Here is a 13,921-nt window from a genome sequence, read left to right as displayed (position 1 = left end):
TATTAGTTGTTTCTGTAACTTGTCAGGAACTGACATTGAAATGCATAATTAGTAGAATACTAATTGATGTGTTTGGGCCTAGGTGGGACTGAGGGAATACTGTCATCGGGCTCAACGTGGCTGCGGGAAACGGGAGCGGAGGCAGTAACCCGAGGTGAATCCTCAAACACTCACACCTTTTTAAGAGGGATAGCCTCCGTGTTCGACATTCGGCGTAATCTGGTGCTGGGCACTGGCAAGTCCTCGCCTGTGGCTGGAAGGCAGCGCCTTTATATAGCTGGCTGATGTAACAGGCAAGCGCAGTGCAGACGTCTCGTAGAGTCGAGAACAATCCAAGCTGTTGCGTGCGCAGAGTAGGCGGCGCAGAGCGAGGAGCGCGAAGGACACACGACAATTACTAATCATAGAATTTGTCTGGGTAGTCACATATCATCATCATAATCATTTCTTCGCTCCAGCAAGCCGGGTGCAGTTGTGTACGAGCCTCCTCCAGTTTGTCCTACCCACCCAGAGATGATGTTCATATAATATGCGACACCATTGCAGTCTCCTCACTTCAAGGCTGTCCAGCAAGCTTCTTTCCAATCCAAGCTGTTGTCGGATATCCACATTCCTTATTTTATCCATTTTTAATTTTTGTAGATAAGAACAGAGGAACTTCATTTCTGTTGCCTGAAGACACATAATTTGGGAATAATGTATGATATTCCCCATTTTCCAGTCTTTGTCAGTCTCTTGAAAACATACTCACAGTCTCTCTCTCTCTGATCATTTACTTTCCATGACACAACAATTTACGTGGTCTTTTTCATAATGTGGTAGCATATGAGCCTCCACCAAACAGTTAGTTTGGCTGTTATCGGTTGTTGCTTCAAGTGATAAAAAGAATTGCACTGATAATCATCATCATCATTGTCCATTTATCAACCCAAAGGTTGGTTTGCAGCAGAAGTAAAGGCAGCTATCCTCTGTGCATTTTTATCTTGAGCAAGTCATTTCATGTATCTTTGATTCTTCGTACAATAAACATCTTTTTGAATTTGTTGGATATGATTTTGGTTTTCCTCTACTATTTTTTCCTTCATGTTGTCCCTCTAGTATGGTCAGTATATGTGCTACTAGGTTGCACCTTCTTGGACATATTTTTTCCACATTCTCTGTTCTTCTTTTATTTACATCAGGACTTCTTTGTTTGTTTTCTTTCTGTCCAGCTAATACATTTTGAGCATTTGCCTTTAACACCAGAGTTCAAAAGCTTCAAGTCTGCACTTGTCATATTTTCTCACTGCCTAAGTCTCACATCTATACAAAGTTATGCGGCAGATGTATATTTTAAGGACCGAGCTCGATAGCTGCAGTTGCTTAATTGTGGCCAGTATCCAGTATTTGGGAGATAGTAGTGGGTTCAAACCCCACTCTCAGCAGCCCTGAAGATGGTTATCCGTGGTTTCCCGTTTTCACACCAGGCAAATGCTGGGGCTGTACCTAATTTAAGGCCACGGCCGCTTCCTTCCCACTCCTAGCTCCTTCCTGTCCCAACGTCGTCATAAGACCTGTCTGTGTCGGTATGACGTAAAAGCAACTTGCCAAAAATATGTATATACACTGTATTTTAAGGAACTTTTCCTGACCTCAGTACTCAAGCTGTTGGATGTTTGGAGACTTTATTTTTTTTTAAGAATACTTGTTTTGGCCTGCAAAGATTCGACTATTGATATCATCTCCCGTCAGATGTAAATTTACTGCCCATGCAACAGAACGTGTTCACCTCTTCAAGTTCAGGTTTTTCCTAATGTTAAATTTGTTGCTGGTATTTCATTTCTGCCAAAACCATTACCTTAGTTTTACTGGCATTAATTTCCTTGAAGTAATTTGAGAAGGAGACTTCCATATCCAACAAAACTAAGTTGAGGTCATCTTCACTTTCTGTTATTATTGTTGTCCTCAGCATACCTCAGCATGTCGAATATTTCACCTTGGGTCTTTACACTGACTTTTTCTCAACATTCATTCAGTGTTGCACTACCACAAGAAATAAATTTTGTAATTAATCTGTATTGTCAACCTCAGTAAGGTATTTACCATCATGAACTGTTTTTTTTTTAACTGTGTCCACATATGATAGACAAGCTGATGGATTGGAATCCGGGCTAGCCATAAGATACAACATATGATAGACTGAGTCTTGTTGACTCTTAAAATTTTATATATAAGTCATTGTTTTTAGTGTTACCAAGAATATCATGTTTTTTAAAATTTTAATTATATTTAGGCTGAAGATGTCTCACATAGAAGAGACAAAGCATGTCCCGTTTTAAAATAAAAAGGAGTAATATTGTACAGTATTGTAAAGGTGGAGTTATCCAATCATTAAGACCTTCTATCTTGTATCACTGCAGTAATCTCTTGATGCTAAAATACATTCCACTACTTTATCACTTTTTGTCTGACTGTAATTTTGAATTTGGCTAACAATATGACCTAAATGGTAGTTTGAATTTATCCATCTTTAACTAGTTTCATTTGTTAGTTAAAAGTTAATTATACACTGCTATGCAAAAACTTAAGGACAGGATACATAAAGCAACATATAACATATCAACTACTCGGTAAAAGTGAATGAAAGTGCCAAAGGTCTTCCATATGTGCATACAAACCTGGTGTGAGGTCAGCGTGACTATAGCGCCAAATGGGTCTGGCCCACAAAACAAGGCAGTTGAAGGAACGGGACAAGACAGTGTGAGTCAATCAGCAAGCTGTTACGGTGCACTGTGGTGGTGTTATTCATTACAACATGGCCTGGAGACAACATTTGGATGACTTCCCACAGGGAAGAATCATCGGGAAACTAGAAGAAGGACGAAGTGTTACGAGTATAGACCAGGAGTTCGGTGTAGCTCACAGCATTGTTTCACATGCATGGAGAGCTTTCCGAACCACACACATTGCTGCCTGAAAGAGAGGAGGAGGTCGACCACAGTCAACTACAGCAGCAGGTGACCACTGCATTGTGCAACAGGTAAGAAGACTCGTATCCAATAGCAGGTGCAATTGCAACCACATTTAACAGGATTGCAAGACACCCAATCTCACACTCCACAGTGGCAAGGCGACTGTATGGTGGTGGTCTGTTTGCCCAGCGACCATTACGTTGTGGTCTGTTGACACCCGCACATCAGTGGCACAGTTTCTGGATGGTGCCAAGAGCATCGGGTCTGGACTGACGAGGAGTGGGGTCGCGTGCTCTTCTCAGATGAGAGCAGATTCAGTCTGAGTAGCAATTCTAGACATACCCTCATCTGGCGAAAGGTGGAAACATATAATACATCCCGGAACATTGTCGAATATGATCATTTTGGTGGTCCAAGTGTTATGGCGTGGATAGGCAAAATTTTGCATGGGCGTACTGACCTCCAAATCTTTGAACGGGGTACACTTACTGGTTAGCGTTATTGTGACAGTGCACTCCTTCCCCATGTGTGACTTTTCACTGGTGCCTTCGGCCCTGAATGCATTTTTAGGGATGACAATGCACAACCGCATCGAACAGCGCAGGTGAAGGAGCTCTTGGAACAAGAGAATATTCGACGAATGGACTGGCCTGCCCGTTCCCGTGACTTAAATCCCATGTGTGGGACATGTTGAGCAGACGAATTGCAGCAGCACGTCCACATGCATCGACAATCCAGTAGTTGTCAACTGCGCTGTTGGAGGAATGGAACGCTCTACCACAAGAACTCCTTAACAATCTTGTGGCCAGCATGCGAACACGTTGCAGAACATGCATCACTGTCCGTGGTGATCATGCACCCTTTAAAGAACCATGTCCCTTCTTTTGTGATGTCCAGGGGACCATCATGAGTCACAGTGACTTACGTGTAATTTATTTTCTCTGTATAAAAGTGTCACTTCTGTTCGTCTCATCGCATATTTCTTTCAGTTGCCTACTGTACCATACTGTAGCAGTTCTTCCTATGTATGGTTCAAGTTTCATCAAGCTATGTTACTTCGCAGCGACACAACATGCAAAAGTTACTTTTGTCCTTAAAAATACACTGCTGTGCAAAACTTAACTATATTATTTTTAGCCTACATTCACATACTATGAATCACCACCCTATTTCTCTAAAAATATGACATGCATCATGTATATGTGTGTGGTAGTATTCTAGAATGAGAATTTTGAATGGTGTACAAAGGATATCTACTCATACTAAATGGTAGAGCAAGCCAAGCTCAGGAGAAGGCTGGATGTTGAAAAGATGCCAGCATATTTTTTTAAAGACTGTTCTACACTGAGTGCACTTTGAGAACAAATAATTAACTTGGGAACGTTATGCAGAACTACTTGTGGTTGTGTTGTAAACATTCCTGGGACAGCAAATGCCCATGTTGTGTGGGAGTCGCCTGCTGGCTTCCTATGCTATACGTCAACTGTTCTAAAAATCTTCAAGATCATAATTACGTATTCAATTATATTAAATCGTATTATAAGTATATATATATATATATATATACATTGTCGTGAACTAAGCAAATACTTGATCATTAATCTATCCTTCAATCTCCGTCAGCGTATGAAACTACAGCACTTGACGTTGTAAACACCGCGCTAATCTTCTGGAGCTTGCAAGTTACTTCGATTGAGCTGCTCGTCTCCGGCTTCTTCATGACTTTAGATCTTCATATTTGGATTGTGTTGTGACTTTGTGCCTGACGGTGTATGCAGTCTGGCTCATTTAACTGTTCTCTGCTTTTCGTGAACATTATGAGACAGTGCCAAACATTGTGTGTGCCGTGCTGATGCTCGGAAAATTACGCATTACTTCTTTTAAGTGACTTACATTCCACTTCGTCTGAATTTTACAGTGCCTACCCCCATCATTTTTATATCGCCTCTTCAACTGATATTGTGTGGACTTAACCGTTAACTTCTTTCTTACTTATGCATTGTTTTTCGAGTTATAATCGGCTGATGATGACCCAGACTGGGGTCGAAACCGGTACCATTTCCTCTTTTAATTAAATAAGAATGTAATCTCTAGATCTCTTATTTACTTGTATTGAATAGGTTGAACTACCATATTTATTATTTCAGTTTAACTATGCTATACCCTGTACACAACAGGCAAGTGCATATGCCAATCTGCATCTGTGCCATGCGCTGGTTGCAAACATTGCCATGTCCTCTCTCTCATTACAATTTCTATCTTTTTTCAAGTTTGTTTATGTCGCACCGACACATATAGGTCTTATGGCGACGATGGGACAGGAAAAGTCTAGGAGTGAGAAGGAAGCAGCCATGGCCTTAATTAAGGTACAGTCCCAGCATTTGCCTGGTGTGAAAATGTGAAACCCATCTTCAGGGCTGCCGACAGTGGGGTTCGAACCCACTATCTCCCGAACACTGGCTGCACTTAAGCGACTGCAGCTGTCGAGCTCGGTAATTATAATTTCAGTGGGCTATATGTTTCAAACTTCACCTCATAGGGTTTTGAAACAAATTGTGTTACATGTACTTTTCAGACAAGCTTCATGTCTATTCATTGCTCTACCGTTTACTTGACAACCTGTAATTAACTTTTTTTCCCCTGCACATATTTTGTATGTTTTTTTAATTAAGTGATTACATTGTTTCTGTTTCAATGAAATTTAATAAATAACATTGATGGGGGCAGATTTTTATGACCTAGAACTACAAAATAATGCATGCACTTATGACCAAAAAAACATAAAAATGAAACCAATAAATCACAAAATATAGCTTTATGATCAAAATACATAAGTGACCACACAAGACATTTCCATGGTCCTACAGAGGCCATAATGAAAGAAGTAGAAGAAATGTTACTACATATGCATCAATCTTTAAATTTGTGATTTAATCAAAGTTTTGGTTGAAAATAGGTTGGACGAAAACCTAGAAGAGGAATATAGTTATGTTTATGTAGATCTAGAGAAAGCATTTGACAGAGTACCGAGGGAAAAGATGTTGGCCGTAAGGGGGATTATAGGATTAAAGGTAGATTATTAAAACAATCAAACATATTTATGTTGACAATTGTGCTGCACTGAGAATTGATGGTAGAATTAGATCTTGGTTCAAGGTCTTTACAGGGGTTAGACACCTTTGTTGTTCATAGTTTACATGGATCTCCTGAGAAGTAATAAAGTGGCAGGGAGGGATTCAGCTTAGGTGGAAATGTAGTAAGCACCAGTCGAAGAAAAATAACTTTGCCCGGAGGGGGATTGAAACACGGACCTCCAAGCTAACAAAATCGGTCCATAGGAAATGCGCTACACTGGCACCGGCTGAAACCCACGGTGTGTTTGCAGCTGATTTCTCGGCATGTCTCTCAAGCCAGTCTTAAGTCACATGCAGATTCAACATCGCGTCACAAAGCTAATTTGAATTCGCCCACAAAGCAATTTGATTGGCTAACTTTAGAAGCTAATAAAATAACGACACAAGATATTGAATTATTTTTTTCAAATTATTTATCAATATGACCTATCAGCTATAGGGTAGCAGGTAGGGACCCTTTTCAGAGGCAGTCGTACCCAGGGAGTGGCACCCCTGTCTATGCGAGTCCCAGAGCGCACTGACCCGCTGTGTAACATCTGGTAAGGGTCCCAGCTCAGGGTTACGAGTGAAGACCTCAGCGAATTCTACAGCGGAGAAGGTGGACTTCGGTGCGGTGAAGATGGCAGAAGAGGCAGCCCTGTATTCAGGGATTAATATGAATACAATCTGCTGCCTTGTAGGTTGAGGTGACTGGACACCAAAGGCTAAGGGAGAAAACCCTGGAAAAAAATCTGTGTTAGGCTCAGCAGGTCAACAGAGGGATTACTGAAGAAGTTGCTTTCAAGAATAATACAAGCGTCGGATGTAGGAATTCACGACAACGACATCAGTTTGGTGCGAATGACAGTTTACAACTCGATGTTACACCAGCTACCCAAAACCAAACGAAGACAGAGTATCAGAGTGGGAGCATTAAATATCCTGACATTGACAAACAAAACTGAAGAGCTGGTCGACATCATGGAAAGGGACTGAGTGAAACAAAGTGGAAGAAAACTTGAAAAATGAATATCAGATTGGACTTTAGTCTCTACTGGTCTGGAAATGAAGTAGAGTCTAAGAATGGAGTACAATTCTTAATACATAAAGACATAGATGCTTGTAGTGAAGTTGAGTTTGTTAGTGAAAGGATAATTAAGTTATCTGTGAACTTAGGAGGGAAAAAGTACAATGTGACCCAAGTCTATGCTCCACAGATAGGATGCTCAAAGGAGGAAAAGGCCAACTTTCTTAATAACTTGAAAGAACACATTGAGTATGACAATCTAATTGTAATGGGTAATTTTAATTCACAAGTTGGCTCACAACCAACAGGATATGAATCCACACTGGGCCCTCATGGAAACAGAAATGAAGAGAGAGACTATATCTATGCATGAGAAACAACCTGATAGTGAGTAACACTTGATTCAAGAAAAGAGACTCCCATAAAATCACAAGATATATCTGGGATGATAAAATAGGTACAGTAATAGATTATATTCTGATAGATCAAAATGTATGGAAAAATGTTAATGATGTCAAGGTCATTCCAAGTGAAGACGTTGGTGGAGACCATAGACTGTTGGTTGCAGTTATTGCAGAGAAAATACCTTCCAAAGTCTGTAAAAAAAGAGTTCCAAAAATAAAAACTTGATGACTAACAGAGCCAAGTGTAAAGGAAGAATTCAGGGGAGGTGTCTGCAGGTTGTTGCCGAGAGAAGAACTGAAATTGGCAGATGAAGAATGGGATACTCTAAAGAAGGTTGTGGTTGGTACAGAAAAAAAAGTATGTGGACGACAGTCAAATAAGGAAACCTAAAGAAACGGCCTGGTGGAATGATGATATTGAAATGACAGAAACCGTGCAGGAAGATCCTTATATCAAGCAAGAACATGGGGAGATCAACATAAAATAGAGGAGAAGCTCTGTCACTTTACAGAAAGAAAAAATTACAGGTCAAACAGTTGGTTGTAGCTGAAAAGCAGAAATGCAAGGAAGATCTGGCTACTGAAATAATATAGGATGGAAATAAAAAACTGTTATACAGTATTGTTAAGAATAGAAGAACTCGAAATGAATCTATCCAATCTGTAGAACTTCCTAATGGTGAGATGACTAGGGACAAGACCAAAATATTACAGAAATTCGAAAGGCACTTTGAAACTTTGCTGAACTGTTATGAAGATGTTGCTCCATTAGATGACGAACCTTATACCACTAGTCTGACATGGTTGGAAGTAGACACAGCAATATCTAAGTTAAAAAACAACACATCAACTGGATCAGATGAATTTAATTGTTGAGATGATCAAAGCACTAGGAGGGGTTGGACAGCAGTGGATGTACAAGGTACTAAATAGAATCTGGAAAGAGAATGTAACATCCAATGACTGGAAACAAGGAGTCATCATCCCATTGTTGAAAAAAGGTGATAGAAATGTACCAACTACACTGTCACATGGCCTCAAAAACCTACGAATTCGTCCTTGAGAACAGGATTAGAAAATATGTTGAACCTACTGTACACTTGAGGAGGAACAACATGGATTTAGACCTCATAGATCAACTATAGACCTCATTTTTGTCACCAGAATGCTCTATGAGAAGTATTGGGAGAAAGGTAAAACACAACTGTTTTTCTGGACATCAAGAAAGCATATGACCATGTACTACGCAGGCATATATGGGAATGTTTGAGACATAAGAAAGTGCCTGATGACATCATAGCACGAGTACAACGATTATATGATGAAATCAAGTGTTGTGTCCAGGTCCAGGATGGAAGGTCATGTTCGTTCAAAACGAAGAATGGAGTCCAGCAAGGAAGTTGTCTTTCACCACTTCTCTTCATAATCTTAATGGATGAAGTTTTAAAAGCGGTTAAAAGAAGGTATCCAACAACCAATGCCCTGGTTTTTGCTGATGATGTAATGGTATGGAATGAGACAGAAGCAGAGGTATAAACTCGACTAGATCTCTGGCATGAAGCTTTTTACAACCTTAGGTCTCAAAATCAGCAAAACAAAGACATTTGGCTTGGTGATGAGTAGAAACTCTCCAACTGTTCATCTAAGAATTGGAGATGAGGAGATGGATATTGTAGACAACTTCCAGTATTTAGATAGTGTTCTGTCATCAGACAATACCATACATCAAGAGATTAGCAACAGAATACAGAAAGCTTCCAAATTCTATCACACTGTACGTCAAATACTTTGGGCTGAAACATTCCCGTTAGTTTCCAAGATCAGCTTGTACAAAATATATCTAGTACCTATATTGACGTATGGCCTGGAAGCAGCAACACTTACTGGACCAACAAAGAGTCGTCTTCAGGCAACAGAAATTAAGTTCTTCCGTTCTTGTCTACAAAAACCAAAAATGGATAAAATAAGGAATGTGGATATCTGGCAACAGCTTGGATTGGAAAGAAGCTTGCTGGAGACTCTAGAACAACAGCTTGGATTGGAAAGAAGCTTGCTGGAGACTCTAGAAGTGAAGAGATTTGCAATAGTATGGTCACATGAAAAGAATGGACCCTCACAGGACTCCTCTAACATACTTTGACCACAATGTTCCCGGGAAGAGACCAAGAGGAAGCCATCGTGATGTTTGGGAAACACAGATATTGAAGGACCTTGAAATTAGAGATGTGAACTGGTGTCACATATACGAGCAGCATCTGTGGATGGATAGAAAAAACTGGAGGAGGCTCGTACATAACCACACCCAGCTTGCTGGAACGAAGAAATGATGATGATGACCAATCAGCTAATACACATCTATCCAGTTCACCTTGTTTTCAACCACCCTGCATGTACATATGTATGTATAGGGTTTTCTGAACTTGATTTGCCAATCTTGTTAACCTGCAAAGATTGGTCATCTAAGATGTTGAAGGGAGAAAGATTAAGAGTATGAAGGAAAGCACAGTTAGTGGGAAAAACCTCCATCTCTATCAAATCTGCTTTTCACAGAAAGCTCGGGATAAATTCTACCTGCTACTTGAAACTCCATGTTCCATTAAAAGAAGTCTGCACAAGGATTAGGCATTTTTTAAATCTTAAAAAACAAATGAAGAATGCTGTAAATATAGCATTATATTGTGATTTTGCCATACATAGGCCATACAATAGAGCCCCAGTAGTTCGAGCTGATCTAATGAAAATTAAACTTTCTCAAAATACAGTAAAACCCTGTTAGCATTTTCTTAAAGTCTGTGTGGGGTGTTTTTTTTTTTTAATACTTGCCTTGTACACCATTACTACAGATTGACCTGTAGGCTAATTTTTGGGGAGTCCCATATTTTCTTTATTCATCCCTTGCCCAATTGAGGTTGTGCACATTTATGACTTTCTGGCAAAAATATATCCCCTACCCACTGTCAGAGTGGTGGTGGTGGTGGTGAGAGGAAGAACAACTAGGCAACCATCCTCTGTTAACACTAATGAGAGAGAAAATGGAAGGAATCCGACACTTAGAAAAATGAAGATATCGGCCAAAGGAAGACAAGGGCCACGAAGGGCGTGAAAATGAACGGCTCCCGAGGATTCGCAACCTAATACAGGGGTTGTAATACAGTTAGGGTCGAAAAGAACAAGAGTTGACCAAGTGAGGTGGGATAGGATAGTTGAAAGTGAGAAGCTTGGCACAAGTAAGTGGAAGCAATGTTCGTCAATCCACTCTCCCAAGTTGAGAGCCCCTAGGACCTCTTTTAGTCGCCTCTTACGACAGGCAGAGGACACCGTGGGTGTTATTCTACCACTCCCACCCACAGGGTACCCAGTGTCAGATATCACTAAAAATAAATCAGTGGCAGACTGACGGTTATTGCAAATGGTAGTAGTGCAAACACCTGTACACAACTCCTAACTTTGACTGATGTTTCATTCATTTGAATGATCGGTGAACCTGCTTAAGACTGTGATGATGAAAAAGTACCTGAAGAGGATTTGTTAGCACTAGTCGCAGCATTTTGTTACATTGAACAGTAAGTAGAAGCTACGCAGACTGACAAGAAGGTACAACATCAGTGAAGAAAGGGCTCCATTTTCAAACAAAAGACTGAATTTCTTTAAAATTTAAATTTATTGATCTTTAACTCTGAATGAGGAGATAAAGGATAAGTTAGGAATGAACTTGATGGATAAAGCTGTACACATAAACCAGCTTCAGTGGTGGGGTCATGGGAGGCAAATGCAGGAAGGAGGGTAAGAGAAGTAGAGGGAGACCGAGACAACGATGGTTAGACTCAGTTTTTAATGATTTAAAGATAAGGGGTATAGAACTAAACAATGCCTCAGAACTAGTTACAAACACAGGATTGTGGTGGCAATTAGTAAATTTACAAAGACTTTCAGACTGTACGCTTAAAGGCATAACAGTCTATAATGAAGGTGTATATATGTTAACTCGGTAATATTGGCCGATATCTAACACAGCTTAATCATCAATTTGTTCTTATTTCCATGTAATCTAAGGTTTTTGTGATTAAAGGTAACGTCAGCCTCAGTTAGCTCAAATTACCAGGCTCTGCTGCATAACATTAACATTCCAAAATATACCCATTTAAAATAACTCAATTTAATAAGAATGCTAATAAACTTATTTCTCACCAAAGATTCAATAACAGTGAGGTGAAAAATATGACATCAGAGAAATTCCTCTCTAAAACATAATGTATTGGGTTGTGGAATAAAAATTTTCTTCCTGCTTATGCAATGTTCCTTCTGTTGCAGGCAGGCTCCTTGCAGGTACGGGTACGGAGGGATGCTAATGAGCAGTTGGTGTTGGCTCATGTAGTTGATCGCTTGTCGAGTGTGGTGTCTGTACTTACAGTACAAGTGTTCAAGGATGAATGGGCGAGGAGAGGTGTTGGTGCCATACCTCCACTGCCAGACCATTCATCATTCGTAGCAAACCATACCCTGCTACAAAGTACTCCTACCACAGTCAACAGCACCATGACCCATCCAGTAAATGTAATTCCTGTCCTTTCCTCTGATAATAAGTGGGTAAATTCTAACAGTAGATCACCAATAGGGGCAGGGAGTGGGATTGTGATACCTTCACATTCAAAATTACCTCATTCAGGTGAAAATAATACAAAGCATTTCATATCATCTTCAGTACAGAATTTGAATTCTATTCCTACACCTGTAAATAATTTCTCTAAAGTTCCTTCATTGTCCAATATATCATTTCCACCTCCTACAAATAATATGTGGTATTCGAAACCAACAGATTCTACTAGTGTTTCCACAAATATAGCTCCTCAACGTAAGAATCCTTTTCTTCCAGATTTCTCCCTTCCATCACCAACTCCTTCAAGATCTCCTCAGGCAAATCTACTAATTTCTGGAACAAGGACATTGGACGCAGAAAGATTCACATACAAACCTCGATGACAAGTGGAAATTGTGGAACCTTCAAATGAAGATTTTGAAGTGGAAGATCTAATCAGTGGATCAGAACTTACAGTGACAGTTCATGCCAAACTCCATATTGGCTTAAAGTGCGAAGATTTTTATACATATAATTTAATTAAAAAATCAAAGTGATGTGTTCAACTTTGAGGAAACGATTAATTTCTCCTAAGGAATACTTGGAATTAATAAATTTTTGTGTTAAACTGAGTTGGAGAGGCTCCTTCAGAGTTGGTTTCTTCACTCCTTAAGAAATAATTTCATGTACTCCTTGTGGTATTCATCATAACAACATTGACGTCGCATCATTTCCCGCTGCTCTCTGCCTTCATACTAATGTCCGATGGATTTGCCTGGCTGCCAATATAACGAATGCATAGTGCACTAAGTGTGGTGTGGACGAACGTTACTGTTAGTGATAATGCCTCCAGGGGGGGGGGGGGACCATCATCCCACTAATGACCCCCAGTGATTGCTGTTAGTGACTGGTTAAATTCTGGTTTACTGGAAAGCACTGTTAGTGACAGGGTTAAGTTAGAGTTTGGTTAGCCGGGCTGTGTGGCTCAGATGGTTAAGGCGCTGGCCTTCTGACCCCAACTTGGCAAGTTTGATCCTGGCTCAGTCCGGTGGTATTTGAAGGTGCTCAAATACGTCAGCCTCGTATCGGTAGATTTACTGGCACGTAAAAACTCCTGCGGGACTAAATTCTGACACCTCGGCGTCTCCAAAAACCATAAAAGAGTAGTTAGTGGGACATAATACAAATAACATTATTATTTACTATTAGAGTTTGGTTATGTATTGCAGTAAACTTGATACAGTACTTATTTGTCAGTGTCAAATTTACTGATAGAAACTTTAGGTTATTGCAAGTGAAAAAATAACTGATAAGGGTGACTAGATTACTGTTCATGACAAATTACTGATACTGACTGGTTAGTTTCTGATTTAGTGGTGGTGATTTTTGCTTTAAAAGTAAGTACAACTGAGCAACCATCCTCTCTTAAAACTAATCAGAGGAGGAAATGTTACAGGTCCAACACTTTGAAGAGTTAGGTATCGGGAAAAGAGAGGAAATGTCCACAATGCACTTGAAAATGATAGACTGCCTAGTTCTCACAAACATAATAAGGTTCAGCTTGGGGCCCCATGGTCGCCAACCCACGCTCTCAAGCTGAGTTACTCTCATTTCATCAGTGTTAGAGCGACTAGATACAGCAATGCATTTATACTTTAAATAAGTAAGCCCATGGAGAGTTCTTCCAGTTGATCGTGACATTTGTCACCTGTGAAGCAAATTTAATGTGTGATGGTGCAGATTCCAGAAGATTTCTGGAGAAATCCTGGTCATAGGGGAGAATATTTTCGTCTTAGTATATGCCGGTGACATATTCTTGCTGTTCACAGCAAACTGATGCAGATGTGTGA

At 40.0% G+C, this 13,921-nt stretch overlaps 1 protein-coding gene across 2 annotated transcripts in view; it reads left to right on the top strand.

The window, feature by feature from the left end:
• Positions 1-12,703, top strand: part of LOC136881069 (zinc transporter 6) — a 109,101-nt gene extending 96,398 nt beyond the window's left edge. For both annotated transcript variants that reach the window (XM_067153678.2, XM_067153677.2), the window contains one exon: positions 11,807-12,703. In XM_067153678.2, the coding sequence (XP_067009779.2) occupies positions 11,807-12,475 (669 nt within the window). In that variant the 3' untranslated portion in view covers positions 12,476-12,703. The remainder of the gene's footprint in view (positions 1-11,806) is intronic.
• The last annotated feature ends 1,218 nt before the right edge of the window (positions 12,704-13,921 follow it).

The sequence above is a fragment of the Anabrus simplex genome, chromosome 9 (assembly GCF_040414725.1).
Source record: "Anabrus simplex isolate iqAnaSimp1 chromosome 9, ASM4041472v1, whole genome shotgun sequence".
Lineage (NCBI taxonomy): Eukaryota > Metazoa > Arthropoda > Insecta > Orthoptera > Tettigoniidae > Anabrus > Anabrus simplex.
The sequence above is the reverse complement of the archived record's forward strand: the minus strand, read 5'-3'. Positions and strand labels throughout refer to the sequence as shown.